This window comes from Carlito syrichta, unplaced genomic scaffold (genome assembly GCF_000164805.1).
Source record: "Carlito syrichta isolate Samal-C Ts95f unplaced genomic scaffold, Tarsius_syrichta-2.0.1 Scaffold303668, whole genome shotgun sequence".
Lineage (NCBI taxonomy): Eukaryota > Metazoa > Chordata > Mammalia > Primates > Tarsiidae > Carlito > Carlito syrichta.
This window is the reverse complement of record NW_007247764.1, coordinates 312,551-337,504: the sequence shown is the minus strand read 5'-3', so window position 1 is coordinate 337,504 and position 24,954 is coordinate 312,551. Positions and strand designations below refer to the sequence as shown.

General features: G+C 42.5%; 2 protein-coding genes across 3 annotated transcripts in view; both read left to right on the top strand.

The window, feature by feature from the left end:
- Window positions 1-845, top strand: part of SNX31 (sorting nexin 31) — a 45,508-nt gene extending 44,663 nt beyond the window's left edge. The window contains exon 11 of the mRNA XM_008058979.1: window positions 587-845. Within this exon, the coding sequence (XP_008057170.1) occupies window positions 587-682 (96 nt within the window). The 3' untranslated portion in view covers window positions 683-845. The remainder of the gene's footprint in view (window positions 1-586) is intronic.
- Window positions 846-15,011: 14,166 nt separating this feature from the next.
- ANKRD46 (ankyrin repeat domain 46) overlaps window positions 15,012-24,954 on the top strand; it is a 39,560-nt gene continuing 29,617 nt past the window's right edge. Inside the window, exons 1-2 of one of the 2 annotated variants that reach the window (XM_008058978.2) lie at window positions 17,231-17,443; window positions 18,303-18,405. The gene's annotated coding sequence lies outside the window, so the exon portion shown is untranslated. Of the gene's footprint in view, window positions 15,060-17,230; window positions 17,444-18,302; window positions 18,406-24,954 lie in introns of those variants that run through there. The other variant, XM_008058977.2, reaches the window with a different exon arrangement.

Sequence of the window (24,954 nt, the reverse complement as noted above, 5' to 3'; positions counted from 1 at the left end):
ATCCACCTCAGCCTTCCGAGTAGCCGGAATTACAGGCATGCGTTACCACGCCCGGCTAATTTTTTTATTTTATTGTAGAGATGAGGTCTTGCCTGCCCAGGCAGGTCTCGAACCCGCGGGCTCAGGCAATCCACTCACCTCAGCCTCCCAAAGGCAGGGAATTACAGGCTGAGCCACCAAGCCCGGCTAATACTTTTTTTAAAGTTTGTATTTTTATGGGATGCGCACCATAGATTTGGGGCAAAGTTAAAAATTGCAAGTCTCGTGGCTTTAAGAGAAGGAAAAGGGGCGATACAAGCAGAGTTGAATGTTACCTGGGTGACCCAGGGCCCAAAAAAGATGCTCAGGACATGTCCATCTCAGCAAACCAGCAGGGGGCGCTCTCTCCAGCCCTCACAGATGTACCTGTACCTCTCGAAAATAAAGCTTTTATGGGACACAGTTTTTTTAAATACCCATTGCCTAAACAATGTAGCCTTTCTGTTGCCCTTTTATACGGGTTTAAACTATTGACTTTTAAAAACTGTTATTGTTATGGAAATAATTTCCTTCATTTACATTTCTGACCTCTCTGCTTACTTCGCAGCAGAAAGACTATTCTAGTTTTCTACCAAGAAAAAACAAGATTAAGATAGCTAGAGCTGACTGTGTTTTTGGGACCATAAAGGAAGAAGATCTTTGAAGAAAAGTCTCACATTTTTAAGTGTCCACTGAAGCTATCTCAAGACAGTGAAAGAACTTGGGAGTTGAGGTGGGCTTCCTACCGCTTCCCTTTTTTCTGGCATTGCAATAGACTGTGTTAATCAAGAGTACTGCAGCACCTATGGAAATCTCAAGATCAGAAATAAACAGGAACCAAAGTTATAGAATTTGGTTTCAATGGCTCATAAATGACAAGTGGCAAATTCGAATCAACTAATACGAAGTTCATTCTATCTTTTTTTTCCCTAAAATAGATTTCATGGTTTCATGAAGTCTTTTATATGCTCTGAATTTATGTGAATGAAAGGCTTATTGTAAAATATTATAATGCATTTGGGGGTCAAGTTCTAAAGGTATGATTCATCAGCTGAGGAAAATATGGCTCTAAGAAGTGGAATCACTGAAAAACAAATCTGGATTTCTCTGACCTGTTCACAGAGAACTAAAGCAAGGAGGTGATGAAATACTGATTTATTTCTTATGTAAATCTAAGTCTACCAATATGGATATAGTCAGAGTGACCAACAGCCCAGTTCTATGTTTCATCATTGTTATCACTGCAATCTGTCCTTAGAATACTGAATCCAGTTCAGTAATCAACATGCTGTTTTGGCCTGGGCATGGTGGTTAATGCTTGTAATCCCAGCACTTAGGGAGGCCGAGGTGACAGGATTGCCTGAACCAGGAGTTGAAGAGCAGCCTGGACAACATAGTGAGACCTCATCTCTACAAAAAAAAAAAAAGCTGGGCTTGGTGGCATGCACCTGTAGCACCAGCTACTTGGAAGGTTGAGGTGGAAGGATCGCTTGAGCCCAGCAGGTTGAGTTTGTGGTGGCCATGAGCATACCACTGCATTCCAGTCTGGACAACAGAGCGAGACTGACTCCAAAAAGAAAAAAAAAAAGAAATCCTATTTCTGAATGTTTTCATTTTGGAAGGCAGTAAGACCCTGCACTTGATATCAGATACCTTATGTCTCTTAGCTTTAAAAATATGTATATGTTCTCACTTATTTTTTCCTGATCATTTCATTTATCTCATGGTAATTAATGTAATTATATAGAATTAAAACCATCGTAAGGTAAAGGGGCAGAGGAATCTATATAATTAGAAAAAGTACAATATTCTAATATTCTTTTTTAACTGGGTTGTATAATTATATGATAAATATGAAATAAATTCTAGTGAATATAAAATTTACTGACGAAAATCCTGTGAATGATCTTCTTGAAATGCAGAATCTAGTAAAGCCTAATGATACTTGTAAATCAATGCCTGTAGCCATAACTTCAAGTACCTTAACGTTTTATGTTTATATTTTAGGCTGAAGTAGGATACTTTTGCAGAGAGAATGACAAATATCCCTAATCATTCATTGCGAATGTATTAATGGATTAGTATAATCTTCAGATTAAAATGAAAACTTATCTGCTGTTTTGCCAATTTAAAAATAGTCAAGGTTGGCCAGGTGTGGTGACTCACACCAGTAATCACAGCACTTTGGGAGACCAAGGTAGGAGGATTACTTGAGCCCAGGACAGCCTGGGCAACAAAGTGAGACCTTGTCTCTACAAAAATAAAAAAAAACTAGCCAGGCATGGTGGCACCCCCTGTAGTCCCAGCTACTCAGGAGGCTGAGATGGGAGGATCACAGGAAGTCAAGGAGTTGAGGTTACAGTGAGCCAGGATCACACCACTGCACCTGGGCAACAGAGTAAGACCCTGTCTCAAGAAAAAAAAAGTTCAGATCTATCTCTTTTTCATAGCAAACACCTACACCATGTAAGGGGCTACTGTAAACAGTAGAAATGCCAAGAAAATTTATATTTGAAGTGAGAAGACATATATTAAATTGAACCATATGCGACTGCTATCTTTGGAGGTCAAAAATAGTTTAATATTGTCCATTTCATATGCTTGAACTTGATATGCAAGGGTGAGCCATCCCAGACAGCATGTGTTTGGTGTCCAAAGTGCAGTGTGGACCTGCGTGTCAAAAGAAGCTGGAGGCCTTTGGGAAAGCCCCGAGGGGAATAGGGACTTTGAAGAAGAGTAGAACCTTGTGGAGCAAAGGAGGGGCACCCTGGAGAAAGGGAAGAATAGACACAGATGGGAGAGTAAGTACTGGGCTTATGAAAATGAGCAAACTTGCTCTGTGCTAGTAGCTTTCAGTTAAGGGAGTCCTTAGAAGGTAAAGCCAAGAGAGGAGCCGGGTCAATGTGCTTATATTAATGTAGCATCCCATAATATATGTACAGTAGTTTATTCCTTATTTGAAGATGACCAAAACGGAAGCATTGTATTTGAAAGTTTTTTTTCAAAATATTGAGATTATCATCAGTGTCAGAATATGAGAAGAAAAATAGAATTGATAATATGCATTCTACAGTATAGAACGGGAAGTATAAGGGAATCAGGATAGTAGAAGACAAATTCAGACCCGGGCAGTGGCTCATGCCTATAATCCCAACACTTTGGGAGGCCAAGGTGAGAGAATTACCTGAGTCCAGGTGTTTGAGGCCAGCCTGGGCAACATAGTGAGACCTTGTCTTTACAAAAAAAATTGTTTAAAAATTGACTGGGCTTGGTGGCACATACCTGTAGTCCCAGCTACTTGGGAGGCTGAGGCCAGGAAATCAAGGCTGCAGTGAGCCATGATCGTGCCACTGCACTCTAGCCTGGGTAACAGAGTGAGACCCTGCCTAAAAAATAAAATAAAAAAATTAAAAAAGGAAAACAAAATTCAAAGCATTTTTGGGCCATGAGCCTATTTTTATCTGGAAGGAGTTTAAAATCACATCTGCATCTAAATACTTGATCATTGGGTAAAATGTCTAAGTGCCAGAAGAGTCTTCACAGCTGCAGGTCCTAGGGGAAGATGGCAAGTGAGATCCCCCCGCCCATGGCTCCTGGAGGTGATGACCTCACCTGCAGCCCTTCCCACCAGTGCAGTCTCTGCAGCCCCGGAGCAGATGCCAGCCAGCCGGCTGGTACGTGGCTGTATCAACTGGGCCGCTATTGTTACCCTTTAATAACGCGTGACCCTAAGGGTGCCACGGTATTGGAAATTACAGGCTTTCATCTACAGTCACTTCTTGTATACCTGCAAAAATGGCTCCCACTCAGCCATGCTTTCTCCTGCCGTGTCTCCATCCACCAGCATCATGTCTCTCCTCTAGACGTGCATGTGTTTTTACTGTTGTTTATACTCCTAAAATAACTAAGAGTAACAAGCAATCTGCCCACAGGCAAACACACTGGCATTTGAAAATTTCACACAAATAATAAGGAGAAGAAAGGGCAGAGCTGACTGAATTGTGGTCAGGCCCCGCTGTGTGAGCCCACTGGGGTCCCATGGAGGGTAGCACCCGCAGACTTTGCTTGAAGAGCTGATGACCTCCCGAGAGCTGAGTCTCAGTCTAGGTCACTGTGTAGTGGGCTTACAACTTGCATACATCCCCCTGTGGACAATTAAGCAAATTTCCTGTTAAACGTTCAGTTAGAAATGACCTGAAGATCACCCTCAAAGCAGATTTCAGAAGAACAGAGTGATCCTCATTTGTGGAAAAACCAAGTAGGTGCCGAGCTCTGGTGGGGAAACAGCGGTCAAATAATCCTAAAACACAGACCAGATGCAGTGGCTCATGCCTGTAATCCCAGCACTTTGGGTAGCCAAAGTGGGAGGATTGTTTGAGCCCAGGAGTTCAAGACCAGCCTGGGCAACATAGCGAGACCTCGTCTCTACAATAAATAAATAAATAAAAATTAGCTGGGTGTGGTGGCACACCTGTAGTCTCAGTAACTTGGGAGGCTGAGGCGGGAGAACTGTTTGAGCCCAGGAGTTTCAGGCTGTGGTAAGCTGTTATGGTGTCACTGCACTCCAGCCTTGGGGGTGACAGAGTGAGACCCTGGCACAAAAAAATTATTTGAAAAAAAATCCTAGCTGGGCTCAGTGGCTCAGCCTGTAATCCCGTGCTTTGGGAGGCTGAGGTGAGTGGATTGCCTGAGCCCGCGGGTTCGAGACCCACCTGGGCAACTTGGCGAGACCGCATCTCTACAATAAATCAAAAATTAGCCGGGCATGGTAGCACGTGCCTGTAGTTCCAGCTACTTGGGAGGCTGAGGCGGAAGGATCGCCGGAGCCCAGCAGGTCGAGGCTGCAGTGGCCGGGAGCAACCACTGCAATCAAGTCTGAGCGACAGAGTGAGACTCCAACTCAAAAAAAAAAAAAAAAATCCGAAGATACAAAACAAGGGAAAACCACAAAAGAAAACTCGGCAATAGAGACAAGGCTGCTCCCCCAGGTGCTTTTTAGCGATCCCTTCCCTTGCAGTGTGTATGCAGCAGCCACCAGCCAGACCAAGGGAGTGGTCTGTATGTACCCAGGACAGCAGAGGTCACTGGAGAGTACTTCTCTCCTTCACAGGCTGGTCTCCTTCCTGTCGTCAGTGATGCAAGAAGAATGTCAGAAAAAAAAGGTAAGCGTGTTCTGTTGTTACCCAAAAATAAGGCATACTAAGTTAACTTAGACAAAGTATGGCTAAGCTGGGTATGGTGACACACACCTGAAGTCCCAGCTACTTGGAGGCTGAGACAGGAGGATCGGTTGAGCTTAGGAGTTGGAGTCTGCAGTGAACCTGAGCAACACAGGGAGACCCTATTTCTTAAAAATAAAAAGTAAAAAAAATAAGTAAAAATGAAAACCTGCAATTGGTCATCCTTCCATATTTCTTCTCAGGACTCACCCCAATTGGTAACCAATCATTCCTTACAAGATGGTTTTTAAGCCTTATAAATTGTACTTTCCCATTTTATTGAGGTAAAATTATATCTTGCTTATATTATAAGTTGTTTTATAATATCTAATAGTTGTATTAAAAATTCTTATAAAGTAAGTTGCTTGTATAACAGTTTTCCAGGTAAAAAATATTAGGCAGGGCTATAGAAAAGTCCATGATGTAGATGGGCTTGGGTCCCTGGTCTAGTCCTAGCCCATGTGCTTTTCTGGAAGACAAAGAATTTAGGGAACCAGATGGATTTTGTGTGATATCTTGAAAGAGGTTAGGCATTCAGTTGATTTAAAGGGGCTGACCCTAGCGATTTTGCACTGCTCCTGCCCTAAATGTGATTTCTTTCCCGGAAATGTGGGAACACAGAGTTGGCTGTCCTTGTTGATGGGTTTTCCGTCTGTCTACACAAGCACGTATGTATCTGATGGCTTCTGGGTTGCAGCAGTTCTCTGGGGTGGAGGCATTGGGAACAGCAGGCTGAAACTTTTTGTGTTCACTTTACTATGGACATGCACACTATTGTTCTTGCTGGAAACTGGTCCTGGGAGAATTTCTGGGGAGCTACCCCTTATGATGGGGTTTTGTATGCAGAGGGCAAGATGACAGAAATCTACTGTATTTAGGTCTCACTCAAGGGAAGTTCAGAACTTTTCTCTTTCTTTCTTTCTTTCTTTTTTTTTTTTTTTGAGTTGGAGTCTCACTCTGTCATACAGGCTGGAGTGCAGTGGCATGATCACAGCTCACTGAAGCCTCAACTTCCTGAGCTCAGGCCATCCTTCCGCCTCAGTCTCACAAGGTGCTGGGACTACAGATGTGCACCACCACACCTGGCTAATTATTTTTTTTTGTAGAGACAAGGTGTCGCTATGTTGCCGAGGCTAGTCTCAAACTCCTGGGCTTAAGCAATCCTCCTACTTTGACCTCCCAAAGTGCCGAAACTACAGGCGTGAGCCACCGCACCCAGAGAACTTGATTTCCTACATAACAAAAATGATGAGGGAGACAAGTGAAATAGCAGTTGTTAAGCTCCCTGGAGACAAGTTTTATTCAAAAATGAGCTATCCAGCTGATTCGTGGGTGTTGCCTCTCAATAGCTGGGGAAGCGGGAAGCATTGCTCTCCAAGGAACACATGCCAACAAGCTCACCTACACACGCACAACGGGAAAGCGACTCCACTCCCCATGACTTGTGTGGCACCACGTTAAGGAGGCAGATAGTAAGACTGTAGGTCAGGGTTTATGTTCTAGTATTGACTGAATATGATTCACAGTGGTTAAGCCTAAGATCCTCATAGGGAACCTGGTTTTTATCAATGACGTACTATCAGTATTAGTTACTCTTTTGCAATTAACTACAGGTTGTTTGTATCATAGGTGTTCTTCCTCCCTTTTTTCTTACCTCATCTCTTTCCCTTTGACATTTGTCAAAATACGGTTGGCATGCAGTCTGAGGGGTTGGTCACAATGAAGATAGACTGAGGGAATCTTAGACAATGAAATTCATTGTAGAAAACTCCTAAAACCTTACTGCCCTATTGCAAACTCTCTTACTTACCTGAGACTTTTGAAAAATCTTGCTGGATGATTAATAAAACAAAAACAAACAGGAAAAGTAACGAACCCCACTTCTTAATTTTTTAAAATATATCTTGTGAGCTGACAGATACACATGTAAAATACATTTTCAGGGTTTTTTTAAAAAATAAAAGTCATTTGCAGTCATTGTTAAGAGTCTTTTCTCATGCTGTTTGCCTTAAGTGCATAGGTTAAAAGCAGTTTGCACTACTTATCCATCTTTTGTTTTTCTTATGAGGGGGAACCTCAAAAAACCCTGCAATTATCTTTTGGAGGGCAGGCCCCTTGTAGTACACTCAGAATTTGTTCCTCTGGATCTAACAGACAACCAAAGTTTTTATCTGGAAGTTTTGGGAAGATGGCATCATGATTTGCCTAAGAGACATCCTGATTGTGGCAAACGGGTGACTGGTTCTTCCACCATTATAAAGCACCCGCCCACACTGCACTGAGTATTCAGCAGTTTTTGACCAAAACCAGCATGACACCCCTGTTTCCTACCCTCCCTATTCGCCTGATCTCATCCCAAGCAACCTTCTTTTATTTCTCCAGATGAAAGAAGTCCTCAAAGGGAACCGTTTTGCTGATGTGGAAGAGGTGAAATGAAAAACGGCAGAAGCATTAAAAGGCATCAAAATTGATGAGTTCAAAAACTGTTTTGAGCCGTGGAAAAGGCATCTTGATACGTGTATTCCATCAGATGGAGAATACTCTGAAGATGACTGAAATTTAAACATGTAAGAATACCTGCACAATTTAAAAAAAATAATTTTGTTTTTTTGCCCCCACACAAAATTGTCAAAAATGTCCTTTCTTGTTCTTCAGGAGTTGCTATGGCCTCAATGTATGTGTCTCTGCAAAATTAATATATTGGAACTTAAACCCCAAGGTGATGGTATTAAGAGGTGGAGTCTTTGGGGAAGTGATTAAATCAAGAGGGCTCCTCCCTCATGAATGGATCACTGCTCTTATCAAGAAGGTGGAAGGGAGCATCTTAGTGCCTTTTGCACCTCTACCGTCTGCCATGAAAGGACGCGGCAAGAGGGTGCCATCTTGGAAGCTGAGAGAATCTGCCTATGCCTTGACCTTGGACTTCAGAACTGTGAGAAATAAATTTCAGATCTGTGAGAAATAAATTTCTATTATTTATAAATTATTCCGTCTGTAGTATTTTGTTGTAGCAGCACAAATGGGCTATGGCAAGAGAGTAAGTTTAAAGGATGCATTAGTCCAGCTGTATCTACAGAAAATGGTTGTCAGAGAATGGCTGTGTCTTCAAGAGTCAGAGCAGAGTAGCCTCTGGCTTTATCCTGACATTGGCATCATGATTTTGTAAGGGTGGACATGAAACCATGGGCTCAGGGTTTTGAGAGGAGGAGAGGAGAACTGAGGCAGGGTCTGACATAGCTTCTGGAGTATGTTTTAAGACAAGATGGGCTTTGCTTCTGTCTGAATGATTGCCAGGAGTTTGTTTTGAGGTTAACGTGAGAGTTACAGTCCTTCTCAGCCTAAAATTTCAGTTCCGTTTAAGACCTTGGAGTGCACTAAGCTTCATTCTAGAGTAGAAGTGAACCCTTTAACAACATAGATTGCCGGAATTGTCAAATCTACTCATTATCTGACAGAGTACACATCCCAGGGCCTTTCGGGACCCGTATGAACCCCTAGCTTTACCTTTGCCCAGACTTAAGCCCTGAACTAGCCTGGTCACAAAGGTGTGGGAATATTTAAAAATTGTGGAGCAACTCCCTCAGGTCCCCTCCCACTGTGGGAGCTTTTCTGTCTTCTCAATAAATCCTGCTTCCTCGCTTTAAATAAACAGATAGAAACCGGGCTCAGTGGCTCAGCCTGTAATCCCGCGCCTTTGGGAGGCTGAGGTGAGTGGATTGCCTGAGCCCGCGGGTTCGAGACCCGCCTGGGCAGTGAGACCTCATCTCTACAATAAATAAAAAAATCAACCGGGCGTGGTAGTGCATGCCTGTAATTCCGGCTACTCGGAAGGCTGAGGCGGAAGGATCACCGGAGCCCAGCAGGTCGAGGCTGTGGTGACCGGGAGCGGCCACTGCACTCCAGTCTGGGCAACAAAGTGAGACTCCAACTCAAAAAAAACAAAAAAAATAAACAGATAGTTTGGAAAGAGGCCAGGTGTGGTGGCTCACGCCTATAATCATGCCTATAAACTTTGGGAGGCCAAGGCAGGAGGATTGCTTAAGCCCAGGAGTTTGAGGCCAGCCCAGGCAACAAGACCTCGTCTCCACACACACACACACAAAATCTGGGCATGGTTGTGCGTGCCTGTAGTCCCAGCTACTAGGAAGGCTGAAGCAAGAGGATCACCTGAACCCAGGAGGTCAAGACCACAGTGAGCCGTGATTGTGCTACTGCGCTCCAGCCTGGGTGACAGAGTGAGACCTGACTCAAAAAAAAATTTGAAAGGAAAATTAGGGCCAGAAATGAATGGAGTTCAGAATTAGGACCTTGCATGAGAGTTAGGAGACAGTCAGGGAACGGCCGTGACCCTCTGAAGGTCTTTGCATACCTGGACACAGTGACACACAGATGCAGAGGTGCCTGGCGGTGTCTGGTTTGCTCTTGACCCCTCCACCCTGTCTCCAACTGTTTTCCCCAAGTGCTGGCCCTGCTGATCCCCAGAGCCCCCGGCCCAGCTCCGACGCTTAGCAGATAGCAAAGCAGTAGCTACATAGAGGTGACAGCGTCCACAGGCCTCTCCACCAGCCCCACCTTACTGGTCCCGCTTCCACGGTACCCACACTCTGCTTGGCTTCCTAGAATCCTCAGACAGACTCCTTTGTGATTTTTCATCAGACCCTCCAACGCCCACTTCCAAATTTCACTCCATGTACTCCCCCCACCCTTGTGTGAAGTGGAATTCCTAAGTAAATCTGTTACCCCATAATACTCACAGTAGTTCTGCTTCCCTGACTGTGAGGTAATTGTCCAGACATGGACTCTTGTCCCCTATGTCTGACTTCTTTCTGCTCCTCCCCTAGGGTGCAGCCTCTGGCCGAGGCTGGTCTCTGCAGGGTGTATATTCCCAGTGAGGAGTCACAGGGTGCAGGTAATTGAGCAGAGCAAGTTGAACAATGCAGGCAGCACCCTTACTGGCTGGGATTGTAACCACCGTGCAGCAAGTTGAATAATTAATGTGCTTGATTATAAAACTGTTTGCTGTATGGTCCCAAGGTATGGATTTTTTTCTTCAACGACCGGCTGCCATCGGTGCCCCCTGTAAGATCTAATCAGCCAATGTCTTTCCCTGCTGCCTCTGGGTGACCTCTCTGGAACAGGCAAAGAACCTACGTGCAAGTTTTCTCAGTTCTGGGGCTGCTGCCTAAACCCAGCGTTTCACTGATCACCTTTAAATACACGGCATTTGCTTAAACCTCTGCAAAAAGTATTCCCTTACTAATGTTTGGTTACTTAGCTTTTGGGAGGGAAGGTTAATTAGGGCTTTTCTACACATTCCTGTTCCATACATTATTTCACCAAGTGTATGTGTGAAAAGCCTGTATGTGTGGATAAGTACAAAGAAAAATAACCAGTGGCTATTCCGGCAAGGAGCCAATCTCTCTCTCTCTCTTTTTTCCCCCTATTTTCCAGGGCTCCAGTTGTTATCTAAGTAACTCCAGAAATTCAAGGACATCTAAGATGTTGGGTTTGCAGTTAACAAAAGGAGAGAGATCCCCTTTGGAAACTTTTGCTTGAATATTTTCTAGTTGTGCCAATTGCTGGAGGAAATTGTTATTCTCCTGGGCTTCAAATTTTTTCTTAGTTTTGCAATTATGGTATCTGGGCACACACAACACACTTCTTTTTTTTTCTGGTGGTTTAAATGCTTAAAACTGTTGGAGAACTGAAACTAATCTAATGCTGGTGTAGATGAACACGTGCTAGTTGTCTCATATCGTATGGCTTCCGCGTCGTGTCTGAGAAGCCAGTGTTGTCTGAAACACCTGACATGAGCTGGGCTTGGTGGAAGCAACACTTTTCAGGAGCATGTCTCCCTCTCGTGGTCATTCACTAGTACTACAAAAACCAAAGTGCACTCTGGAGCATTAAAGTCGAGCTCAAAACCAAGACCTTCCTTTTACTCTGTAGGTAGAGTGTTTTTTTAAAAACACCTCCCCGTTGGAATCACACGTCTTTTCTACTGAGACAACTAGTTACACTGGATGCTGGCTAGATCTCTTTGAGTCTCTTCCAATAAATGTTCAATTATAATGTTTTTGAAAGTCTTTTGCATTTTCTAAGACTAGATAGGAATATTTCACTGTGTGTATGTGTCTGTGTATCTAAAACCCTTCTTTTTTCTCTAAGAAAATCCTATCCAAAGCCAATGTTGTCTTTCATTCATTCATTCATTCATTCTTTCAGTTGTCTCCAATACAGTGGCTCTCAACTCAACCCTGGCTGCACATTCAAATTCTCTGAGCAGCCTTTTTGTTTGTTTATTTGTTTGAGTCTCACCCTGTCACTCAAGCTGGAGTTCAGCAGCAGGATCACAGCTCACTGCAACCTTGACCTCCTGGGCTCAGGCGATCCTTCTGCCTCAGCCTCCTGAGTAGCTGGGACTACAGGCGTTTGCCATCACGCCTGGCTAATTTTTTTATTTATTGTAGAAATGAGGTCTCATTATGTTGCCCAGGCTGGTCTCAAACTCCTGGGTTCAAGTGATTCTCCTGCCTAGGCCTCCCAAAGTGCTGGAATTATAGGCGTGAGCCACCACACCAGGTGACCGAGCAGCTTTTACAAATGCAAATGCCTGGGTCCTTCAGAACATTTCTCACCTGGTCTTGGCTGGGGCTGAGGCTGGGGCTGGCTGACATTTTTCAAGTGCCTGTGGTGTTTTTAACAGCTACCAGCGTTACAAACTACTAAGCTAATATTCCTGAGCATGTCCTATGTGCCAGTTGCTGTGGTAGTGCTGAGGCTTCAGTGGTAAAACTACAGCTACACTGACCACCTGCACTCACCATTCACAGGCCACAAACACTGTCCCCCCTGTCTAGAGCATGCCCCTTGTTCATTGCATAATCAACTCATGCTTTGAGTCTCCAATTCAATATCACTTGTTCAAAGGCATTGTTGCCTTTCTATCCAAATTAGGTCCCATATTGTTTGCCCTCGTAGAATCGTCTCTTTTTTCTCTTTGTAACACTTGTTCCGGTTGCAATTACTGGTATCTCTCCCCACCTCCCATTGGAACTCTCACAATCAGAACTCAGGGCCAAAAAGATCCTGGCCACAAGGAAAAAGCAGCAGATACACCTGGAAAGAATTAAGTTTAGGCTTCGGGTTCCTGTGGTAGGTTGGATTACAGTTCCTCAACCTACAGAGGTCTGTGTCCTGATCCCCAGAATCCATGAGCATGTTGCCTTGCATGGTAAAGGGATCTTTGCAGATATGATTAAGTTAAAGATCATGAGAAGAAGAGATGATTCTGGATCCTCCAAGTGAGCAAAAGGGTCCTTGTAAGGAAGCAGGAGAGTCACGGTTAGGAAAATGCAAGGATAGAAGCAGAGGTCAGAGAGGAGAAAGGATGCTAGGTGACTGGCTTTGACCATGGAGGAAGGGGCCATGAGCCAGGAATGTAGGAGGCCTTGAGGCTGAAGAAGGTGAGGAAACAGTCTCCAGAGAGATTCCAGAAGGACCGCAGCACTGCCTGCACTTTGATTTTTAGCTCAGTCAAACCGATTCTGGACTTCTGACCTCTTGAGCTGTAAGATAATTAGCATTGCTTGAAAGTCACTAAATTTATGGTAACTGGTTAACAGTAATCACAGGAAGCTAATATACAGCCCTCCCTTGTACAGAACCCTTCTGAGGCCCTGGGAGACCATCTGGAAATGTGTTCAGATGGCCATATGTTTTTGTAAAGCTTGCAAAATTAAAATATCTGAACTACAATTGCTTAAGACTACTGTCTCTTTCCACTCAGACTTCCTAAGGTGTTTTTCTCCTGGCTGACCAGCATTGGAATAATTGCAGGCATTTTTTGGGATCCAGCTAAGCAGGAATGCAGTTGGGATACTCTGGTTTGCATTTAGTGGGATATGCTCTTGTGGATCGTGGTCACGTCCATGCAGCATCGAGTTATTGCTGGAGCATAGGAATGGCCTCCTTGAACACTTCTAATGCCCATTGTGTCAAAAACTCCCCAGGTGTGGTGATGTGTAGGAGTCATAGAATACGTGCAATATGCCATACATTGTCTTAATCTCATCAGAGAAAAAAAGCTATCCTCGAAGTCTAGGTTTTTTTTCAGATTGAACAAAAGCAGCAACTCATGATGAGGAAGAGATAAATTTGAATAGAAGTAATGAATAGGCTCTCAGATTCCTCGATAAGCTAACTGATGAAGAGAAATGAATTGAATGAACATATTGGGAAAAGATGTCAGTGAAGATATTATAAACTCAAAACATGACCACAAGGAGAACATTAATGATAAAGTGATTAATAAGCATCATCAATTCAAAGAGTAATATTTGGCTGGGTGCGGTGACTCACACCTGATTCCAGCACTTTGGGAGGCCAAGGTAGAGGATTGCTTGAGCCCAGAAATTCAAGACCAGTCTAGGCAACGTAGTGAGACCTCATTTCCACAAAAAAATCAAAAAATAAAATAATTAGCCAGGCACACACCTGTAGTTTCAGCTACTCAGGAGGCTGAGGCAGAAGGATTGCCTGGGCCCAGGAGGTCGTGGCTGCAGTGAGCCATGATCATGCCACTGCACTCCAGCCTGGGCAACAGAATGAGACCCCCCCAACTCAGAAAACAAACAAACAAATAAATCTAGAGTAATATTTATGATTAGTCGCTGCACAAGAAAATGTGAAATGCTCTGAGATCTTGTAATTCTTTTTATTTATTTATTTTTGAAAGTAGGATTTATTGAGAAGACAGAAAAGCTTCCACAGTGGGAGAGGACTCGAGGAGGTTGCCTGTATGATTCTTATATGAAAGAAATTTAATAGAGATTTCTTCAGATTTTACAGAAATCCTAGACATTTACATGATAGTACCAAGAACAAACTATTAGACTGAGAAGATGGTCCTTGAGTGGATGGACATGAGACATCCTCCAGGGTGGCCTGGTTGGGTAAGTGGTGCTAGAATTCAGAGGACTGTCACTGTGCAGCGAGAGTCTCCTTGGCAAACTAAAAAAGGAAGTTAGTTTTTCATGAAAGAATGCTTCTAGTCAATGAACTTCCCGCCCCATCTTTAGTTAGTGTTGGCTGCACACATGTTGTAATAAGTCAAGGATCCTACAAAGTAGGATGTAAATATTCAAACTGTTTTTTAAAAAGATAACTCAGGGTCACATTTTAGAATTAGAGCAGTCAGCCATTACTTGCTATTACTAACAGGTCAACTTTGCTATTACTGATACAATTTGGGTTCTATAGAAGATCTGCCTAGCAGCCAGCAACTATTAATTGATGATTTGTTTTTTATTTTTTAAGAAAGAGGATCTTAGGGTCTTGTTCTGTGGCCCACGTGTGAGCAATGCAGTGAAGTGATCACAGCTCACTACCGCCCCGAACTCCTGGGCTCAAGGGATCCTCCTGCCTTGAGTCACTGTGCCAGGCTGATGCTTATGGCATCTAGTAAAACTGTCCTTGCCTGCGAAGCTCCCTCTAGTGGAGGGGTAGGATGTGCATTTAGAAAAGAACATGAAAAGTGAAAGATGCTCGTGGACTCAGGTAAGCCTTTCTAGGCCGCCTTTGTCTTCCGAAGTCACAGCTTGGCTACTCTCCCTAATGGAGCGCAGGCTCATCGTGAGTCTCCGACTCCGAGCCGGCCGAGCCGCCGTGCGCTCCGCCCACCGGCAGGGGGCGCGCCGACCGCCGCGACGCCAGGCCGCTCTGGCCCGGCGGAGGCTCCGCCTACGATTGTGGCTGGCCCCGCCCCTCCTCCTGTCGACGCTGCCGCCGGGAAGGTGTCGCCGCTGCTCTTCCGAGCTGCAGGTACCTGGGCCTGGGCCGGTGGACAGTACCTGGCGAGAGCCACTTGAGACCTCCCCTGCCGGCCCCGAAGGACCGGAGGGCGCCTGGGCCTGCCGAAGGCCCTGAGGGGCGAGGGCGGCCGGAGGGAGCCGGGCCGAGGAGGCGGTTGCGGGTCCGAGGTGGCCTCCTCGGGGGTTGTGGGTTCCGAGGGCCGAGAAAGGCCCGCGAAGGTCCCTGCTTGCTTTGGCGGGTTGAAACTGCGTTGCAGCCGGAGGGTGCCGGCCTGGGTCAGCGGGCCGCGGCCTGGTCGAGCGGGTGCGCGGTTAATCGGGAGGCGGCGCGGAAGCCCCGGCTCGCTATAAGGCGGGGGCGAGCCGAGCGCTTCTGCGGCATCAGCACCCAGTACAGGCAGATGACAGGGCGCCCGCGGCCCCGAATGGCACATGGCCTCGGTGCCCGGGTTACCAGGAGGATTTCGGTCGTGCTCGGTGGCTCACGCCTGGAAGCCTAGCACTTTGGGAGGCCGAGGCGGGAGGATCGCTTGAGGCCAGGAGTTTGAAACCAGCCTGGACAGCACAGTGAGCCCTCTTCTCTATTTAAGAAAATTATGTGGGCCGGGCTTGTGGTTCAGCCTGTAATCCCAGCACTTTGTGAGGCCGAGGCGAGTGGATTCCCTGAGCCCGAAGGTTCGAGACCAGCCCGAGCAACTTGGCGAGCCCTCGTCTCTATAATAAATCAAAAATTAGCTGGGGGTAGTGCGTGCCCGTAGTTCCGGCTTCTTGGAAGACTGAGGCGGAAGAATCGCCGGAGCCTAGCGGGTCCAGGCTGCGGTGACCCGGAGCTTGCCACTGAACTCCAGTCTGTGCGACAGAGTGAGACTCCAACTCAGAAAAAAAATTATATGTATGTATATATGTTTATGTACATAATTTTAAAAATAAAAACCAGATTTGCACACTTTCCACTTAAGGGCTCAGTTAATCACACACTTCCGCTCTTAATTGACATGCAGTGCCAAGAAGCAGATCATTCTCTCTCCAGATTTTTCAACATTGCTGTGCCTTGGGAAAACAACACATATTTATTTTTTTTTTTAACTTTCCATGGTGTTCAGAATTGGCTGCAGGACATAATGAGGTAAAAATATACCACTGAATTGTAACACTTCTCACTCTTGAAAAAAGATAACAGTGGTACCTAGAAGCGTCTTATTTTAAAGAGCTATAATATCCATTGTGGGTGCTCTTTTTATGGTATAGTAATAGCTATCTTCAGAGCTTACTATATGTCAGACATCGTGCCAAGTGCTTTAAATCATGCCTAGTACCGTCCTGCTTGCAGCACCCCTATCAGGTATCATTTCTATTATGTAGAGAAGGAAACAGGCACAGAGAGTCTATTAACTTGTTTAAGGTAGAGGGTGAGAGGGATTTGAGCCTCATCACCTTTATTCCAGTATCCCTGCTTCTGTTGTTTAGCCGGACATGCACTGTTCTGTGAGGTTGCTGTTTGCTTGCTTATTCATGTGACTTGTGGCTTGAACACATTTCTCTTAGGCTTAATTTTTATGGCTATATCCAAGAGTCCTATATTGACTCCTTTTAGTTTAATACGAAAAATGTTTTCTCATTTTTTTTTTGAATCGGAGTCTCTGTCACCCAGGCTGGAGTGCAGTGGCACATTCACAGCCACCCCAGCATTGACCTGCCAGGCTTAGGTGATCCTTCTGCCTCAGTCTTCCAAGTAGCTGGAACTACAGGTGCACGCTGCCACGCCTGGCTTATTTTTTGATTTATTGTAGAGACAAGGTCTCACCAAGTTGCCCAGGCTGGTCTCAAACCCCTGGGCTCAGGCAGCCCTCTTGTCTCAGTCTCACAAAGTGCTGGGATTATAGGTTTGCTCATTAAGGGTTATGGTATGAACAAAGTTAAGCTTGGACTGGGGTCCTCACTGCTCCAGTTCAGTTTGATTTGAAATGGAGGGGGGTTTGTTTGGTTGTTAACATGCTTTATTATGTTTCTTTGTTATTTGTGTTTCCGTACTGTTTTTGGTGAGTCAACTTTGTGTCACTAGTGTTATGATAGCCATACTGAGGGAGATCAAAGATTTATCAGTGACAGTAAGTTAATATTTTACAGGATGTAGGAAAGGCATTGGAGAAAGGCAGGGAAGAGATTTGGGGCATGTTATTTCGAGCAAATGGTGTTACTTACTGTGAAGATGGAGGATCCTCAGTTCCCATCACTGTCAGGAGGGAATGGTGAAGAATTTGCATATTCAGCATTCATCTAGCCAGTGGACACTGAGTGCCTTCCAGGGCAGGCCCTGTATGAAGCACCGGGGTGTGCAAGTGAAGAAAATAAAGCCCTTGTCTTCCTGGAGCCAACACTCTCTACTGGAGGAAGGTAGGGTGAGGACAGTAAACAAAATTTTTTAAATTAAAACGTCTCTAGTTAGATGGTGACAGTTACTAAGAAGAAAAGTAAAGCTGCATGGGGTGGAGGTGGGGCAGGAAGCACTGGGTGGGAAGCAGATGCAGTTTTCAGAGGAGGACCAGGGCCTTGGAGAGGGCTCCTGGGCAAGACTGCAGGAGGGTGGGACAGCCTGGGGAAGAGAGCAGAAGCCCAGCACCAGCCTTTTTGTTGGGGGACCCACAAGGAGGACAGTGGCTTGAGCGGAGGGAAGGTAGGAGGGAGGTGGTCAGAGAGCTAGCAGTCCCTGGTGAAGACGTGGGCTTTTACTCTGAGAGGGGAGGGAGGTGGTTGGAGGGTTCTGAGCAAAGGAGCGAGGGGTCTGACTTCAGGTTTTGAAAGGCTTATGCTGGCAACTGTGTTCAGTTGACCGGAATGGCGAGGACGGAAGCAGGGAGACCAGTTAGGAGACTGGTGCCTGGTCCAAGGGAGCGGTGATGGGGGTTGGTCATAGTGGGTGGAGTCGCGGTGGTGTTGCAAGCATCGCTGCCGCTGACGGGACTTGCTAGTGGATTGGATGGGGAGTGTGCAAGTTAGCGTGGCACATGACCCATGACCTTGCCCTGACTATTAGAAGGTAGAAGGTCCAGTTTACGCAGATGGAGAAGACTGGGGAGGAGGGTGAGCTAGTTTTTGAACTGCCTGTTCTGGAAGGGTTACAGAGCCTGGAGTTCATGGGAAAGTCTGACTGGAAATAGAAACTTGGGAGTCACTGGCAGAAGCATGAGACTTCAGACACCCTTTCAGTACCATGAGCCCCAGGGCACTGCATGTCTGTCCTGCACTCTTTCAGCTTTGCAAAAGTCTGAGGCAGTGAGACTTTCTGCTTTTGGAGAGATTTAGAGCTGTAAAGGAGACTGAGCAGGAGAAGCTTCTGAAGGTAGGAGGCAAAGGAGGTGAGTATGGGCTGCTGAAGTCAACAGTATTTCAAGGAGAAAGTGGCCAACTTTATCCTCCTGCAGATTTGACGAGTCCGAGGAAATCTGGAAGGTGGCGGTTGGATTTGGTAACAGGAAGGTCATTGGTGATTTTCAAGAACACTTGAGAGTAGCAAGGGAGAAAATCTGATCGGTGTGGTTTTTAGAGAGCAGGAGAAGAGGAATTGGAGACTGCAGGTATGGACAGCTCTTTGGAAGAGGTTAGCTGTAAATTTTTCATATGTTAATTGTTTGAAAACACTGTGTTCATTCCCAAATAATATTTATTTCTAACTTAAGCTACTTATCCGATAGACCTGGATTGTTTTATCACTGACTGGTGGAAATAAATTAGCTATACTACTGCTAATAATAATATATAATTAACTTTCAAAGCCAGTTCACAATGAAGCTTGCCTTTTTTACATAGCACATTTGAGGGCCCATAAAAATGCTTCATGTGGAATATGTTCCTTTGCCACTTACCTTTTGTCCTTACTTTAGGTTAAAAACATTACTTGGAGGTGCTACAAACTTGTTTTTAAAGACAAAACATGCACAAAAATTGAGAACCAGGATTTATTTTGAAGTGTGCTGGTCTCAGTATAAGAACTGAAGATGCTGGTATACCTCATTTCTGTTATAAGAATTAATTAGTAACAAAATAAAACCATACTTGCCTATTGTTACTTAAAAATATTGACTGATACTTCATTGAAAGTAAATAATATGGGTTAAATAAAGCATGGTGATTTTAAAAGGCAGTAAATATATAAAAAGTGAAATTTTTATCTCGAGACATCAGTTTAGGTTCTTGTTTCTACCCTTAGCAAGTTAGTGTCCAAACCCAAATACAGAATATCAGAGTATACAGATTTATACCATCCTGACTGTAGATAACATGTGCTTTTTTCCTTGTCAAATACATCCATCTGTTGCACAATATTTAAAATGATTAAGTAAAATATTTCAGTTTAGGGTTATAGCTACTGATTTTTTGAATTTTATCTGGAAGATTATAAGTCCTTCAGTCTATAGATTGAAATCTTTCTTTAGCTGAGGAACATATTTATTTAAAGTTTGTGCCTTTTGTTCTTTTTTTTTTTCTGTAGGAATTTTTCATGGTTTGGATCTACTGCCTAATTCTCATAGATATCATCTCATACATCCTTCCTAACTTTTTTTTTCTTCTTAAGTTAGGCATTTCCATTGCTGATTTCCTTTCTGCTTACTGTTTGGATTTTTAATTTCTGTTGTGTTTTTATTTAACTTCCAGTTTTTTTAAAAGTCCCTCTCTGCTCTTATTAATATTTTTCCTCACACCTCATCAACAAGGGTGCCTGCATAACAAACATTTGTATACCTAACCCTGAATTGTATACCACATCTTTAAAATAAAAAAATTTAAAAAAATATATATATTTTTCTTCACTCTGATTCTTAATTTCTTGTATATCCTGAGAGCACAGTATTTTTCTGGATTTCTTTTTCAATTTCTTATTATAAATAATTTCCAGCAGTGTGCTTTTCCCTATGAAGCACTAATACACTTTTTTTTCTTATGGTGTAGAATTTTTTTTTTTTTTTTTTTGAGTTGGAGTCTCACTCTGTCACCCAAACTGGAGTGCAGCGGCCGCTCCCGGCCACCGCAGCCTCGACCTGCTGAGCTCCGGCGATCCTTCCACCTCAGCCTTCCAAGTAACTAGAACTACAGGCGTGCACTACCACGCCCGGCTAATTTTTTGAAATATTGGAGATAAGGTCTCACCAAGTTGCCCAGGCAGGTCTCGAACCCGCGGGCTCAGGCAATCCACTCACCTCAGCCTCCCAAGGCACGGGATTACAGGCTGAGCCACCGAGCCCGGCTGTAGAATTTTTTCATTGACTTCATGTTGACTTTGTTTTCATCCTTTAAAAAATGAAAGGACTGTTGAGACTGTTACTGTAATACTGAATTTTTCATACCAGTACCATTCTACTAAAGATTTTTTTGTAGATTTCTTATACAGAAAATAACTGGAAAATTGAATTTTGTGTAAGCATTTCATAAACTCTATTGTGGTAGTTGTAAAAGATTTACCTATTTTGAATTATATTCAGTGTTACTAGAACTTAAATTTATGGTTATGTCTTTGTGATAAGTGCCTTTTTTCCCCAAGCTGGCAAGCAGACATAAGTTAACAACTTAAACTTTATATCTGAAACAAAATCAATCACAAAGGAAAAGCTATTTTTCCAAATTAAGTAGATTATATTCTTTTTTTAGTGCTGTTCAGCTTTTCTTTCTTTTTTTTTAAGATATGCCTAAGTTTCTATATTTGTTCAGCTTTTCTGAAGCTTATCTTTGTTCACTAGGATTGTTAGCACTTCCTCCAAGTCAGCGTTTAGAAGTAAAACATGTTTAATAAACAGGAGATATACATTCATTTGATTAAAAAATAACAGTTTTGAGGTCAGGCACTGTGGCTCATGTATTGCTTGAGCTCAGGATTTCCAGACCAGCCTAGGCAACAGGGAGACCTTGTCTCTCCAAAAAAAAAAAAAAAACTGGGCATGGTGGCGCACACTTGTACACTTGTAGTGCCAGCTACATGAGAGGCTGAGGTAGAAGGATCACCTGAGCCCAGGAGGTTGAGGCTGCAGTGAGCCATGATTGTGCCACTGCACTCCAGCTTGGGCGACAGAGTGAGACCTCATCTCCAAAAAAAAAAGGGTAGCAAAGCACCTCCAGATATTCATGTTTAAGGATAGGATGACTTAGATTAGTAAACACAAATTTCAGAGAGTTTCTGTGATATATGACAAAGTAATCCTTAACATTCAGATGGAATTGAAAATGACAAATGATAAGATGCTTTTGAAGATCAAGGCTGAGAGACTTGCACAAAATATTAAGAACTATTATAAAACCAAAGTAATGATGACAGTATATATTAGAGGCAGCTGTGTATCCCATAGACTATAGGAACAGAATAGAGAGCCAAAACAAACATATATAAACAGATATGTGTTAAATGTAAGAACTACATTGTTCAGTGTAGTAGCCATGACCACATATGCCTGTTTATATTTAAAATGTAGGGTGCCTAACAGTAACTGCAGTACTGGTTCTCAGCATTCTTATGTTCTAGTATTTAGTGCTGTTTTCAGTGATTTTTGATAATATATCTTTGTGAGAGTTTGGTGTTTTTAAAATAAAAACTCACCGGGCTCAGTGGCTCAGCCTGTAATCCCGCGCCTTTGGGAGACTGAGGTGAGTGGATTGCCTGAGCCCGCGGGTTCGAGACCCACCTGGGCAACTTGGCGAGACCTCATCTCTACAATAAATTGAAATGAGCCAGGCGTGGTAGCGCACGCCAATAGTTCCAGCTACTCGGAAGGCTGAGGTGGAAGGAACGCCGGAGCCCAGCAAGTCGAGGCTGCGGTGCCTGGGAGCGGCCTCTGCACTCTAGTCTGGGTAACAGAGTGAGACTCCGACTCAAAAAGTAAATAAATAAATAAATAAAATAAAATAAAATAAAAACTCTATTATATACTGGGACATGGGCAGAGAATTATACATTTCATTATAATTTCTAATTGGCATATATGTTCTTAAAAAGTATTCTTCTGCATTTCCATAATTTAAGAGAAGGAAAAAAATTGTCAAAGCAGATCTTCTATTATAAAAATAATTCTAAATATTTCAGAGAATTTTTGAATAAGCTAAGTTTGAAAGTGACAGTATTGAAACCAGTTCAGGTAGCCCTGATGAAATTAAGAGATGACAAATTAGAAAAATTTTTTGAAACAAAAGCTAAAGCTCATTATCAGTAACAAAATTGGATTTTCTCCAAAACTAAAGAAGTAATTAAAAAATGAGAGAACATTTGACGATGTAAGGATCAGAAGACAGGGAATTATAGTACCATATGTTGCTTCTAGTTAATAGAGAGAGATTTTCTAATGGCTGGAAAAATGTGTAAAAAATACATTCACAAAAGTAAAAAAAAAAAAAGTATACTTGATATGCTAAGAAAGGAGAGAAAATAGAATTTATGAAATGCACAACTAAAATCACAAAAGGCAGAAAAAGAAGACAAAATAAGAACAAGAAAAATGAATAGAAAAGAACAAATATAATAGGTATTAACCCACCTATATCAATAACCATTTTAAATGTCGTAGTCTACACACACGAAATAAAAGACAGAGATTATCAGAGTAGATCAAAAAACAAGACCCAACTATATATATGTTGGGGTCTACAAGAAAGCCACTTTAAAGCTAATGACACACATAGATTAAAAGCAAATGGATTGAGAAAAATATACCATGCCAACTTAATGTTTTTAAAAGCAGGAGTAGCTATATATTAATTTCAGACAGAACAGACTTCAGAGCAAAGAAAGATATCAGTAATAAAGAGGGGCATTGCATAATAATAAAGGGGTTGATTCTTCAAGAAGACATAACACTCTTTAATGTGTATGCACCTAAACAGAGTGTTAAACCATGTGAGGAGAAAACTGATATGACTGCAAGAAAAAATAAAGGAATCCACTATTCTAGTTGGAAACTTCAAAACCTCTGTATTAGAAATGGAAAGATCCAGCAGGTAGAAAATCAGCAATAACATAATTGAACTCAATACCATAAATCAACTGGATATTATCAACATCTATAGACTACTTCATCTAGAACAGCAGAGTGTATATACTTCCCAAGCTTACACTGAAACATCACCAAGATAGACCATGTACATAGGAATAAAACATACCTTAACAAATTTAGAAGAATAGAAATTATACAGTTTCTGATCTCAGACCACAAAGGAATTAAATTCAAAATCAATAACAGATAGAGTCTACGAAATCCTCCAAATACTTGGAGGTTAAACAACACACTTCTACATAATTCACTGGTCAAAGAAAAAAATCTCTAGATAAATTAATAAATTTTTTTTTGATAGAGGTCATTTTATTCTAAATTTCTAAATGATTTACACCTTTCTTTTTTTAATTTTTAAAAATTTTATTATGGAAAAATTTAAGAGTTTACAAAAGTAGGCATAACATTGTAGTGAATGTCCATGGACCTATCACCCAACTTTAGTAATTGCACACACATGGCTAGTTTTGTTTCATTTGCCCTCCTACAACTCCTCCCACCTTGCATATCATTTTGAAGTCAATCTCTGAGATTATAACACTCCATCTATAACATTTCAGTAGGTATCTCTAAGTAAGGGCTTAAAAGTGCCACAATACAATTGCAATAATTTTAAAAATATCATTCAAATAGCTAGTGTTCTAATTTTTTACTGTTTCATAAATGGTGATGTATATGTGTACATTTTTTTACAGTTTTTTTGAATTAGAATTTGACAAGATCTACATATTATGGTGGCTTGATATGCTTCCTTTTTTTATTAAATCAATATTTTTTATTATTATTTTGTGGGGTACAGTTAAGGGTTAGGTGTACAATTATGTTTCATTCAGGCATCCTGTTGATAAGAGGTGTTTCCCCTTCCCCAGACAGATATTTGCTACTGTTAATCCCATCCCGCTCCCCCCATAAATATTTTTAACTAAATGAAAACAAAAGCACAACCTATCAAAATTATGGGATGCAGCAAAAGTAGTGCTTAGAGGAAAATTTATAGCATTAAAATGCATATATTAGAAAAAAAGAAAGATTTAAAGTTATTCATCTAAGTTTCTGCCTTATGAAAACAGAAAAAAGCAAATTAAATCTAACATAAGCAGAAGAAAAAACATAATAAGAATTGAGTGAAAATCAATAAAATTGAAAACAAGAAGTCAATAGAGAAAATCAGCAAAACCAGAAGTTAGTCTTCTGCAAAGACCAATAAAATCAATAAGCCCCTAGCCACAGTAAGAAGAGAGAGAACATAAATTGCTAATATCAGAAGTGAGGGCATCACTGTGAATCCCATGGACATTAAAAAGGTAATAAAGGAGTACTATGAACAATAATCTGCCTACTAATCTGATAACCTAGATTAAATGAACCAGTTGCTTGAAAGACACAATTTTCCAAAATTGATCATCTGAATAGGCCTATATCTATTTTTTAAAAATTGAAGAAAAAATAGCCTTTCAAAACACATCAGGCCCAGATGGGTTCACTGGTGAATTCCACCATACATTTAAGGAAGAGGTTATACCAATTCTCTACAACCTCTTTCAGAGGATAGAAGCAGAGAATATACTATTTAACTCATTCTATGAGACCAGTGGTACCCTAACACTAAAACCAGACAAAGACATTACAAGAAAGGAAAACTACAAACTAGTATGTCTCATGAACTTAAATGCAGAAATTCTCAACACGGTATTAGCACATCAAATCCAACAATATATAAAAAGAATTAAGCATCACCACCAACTGGGATTTATCCCAAGTATCCCCAACTGGTTCAACATTTGAAAATCAGTTAAAGCCGGGCTCGGTGGCTCAGCCTGTAATCCCGTGCCTTTGGGAGGCTGAGGTGAGTGGATTGCCTGAGCCTGCGGGTTCGAG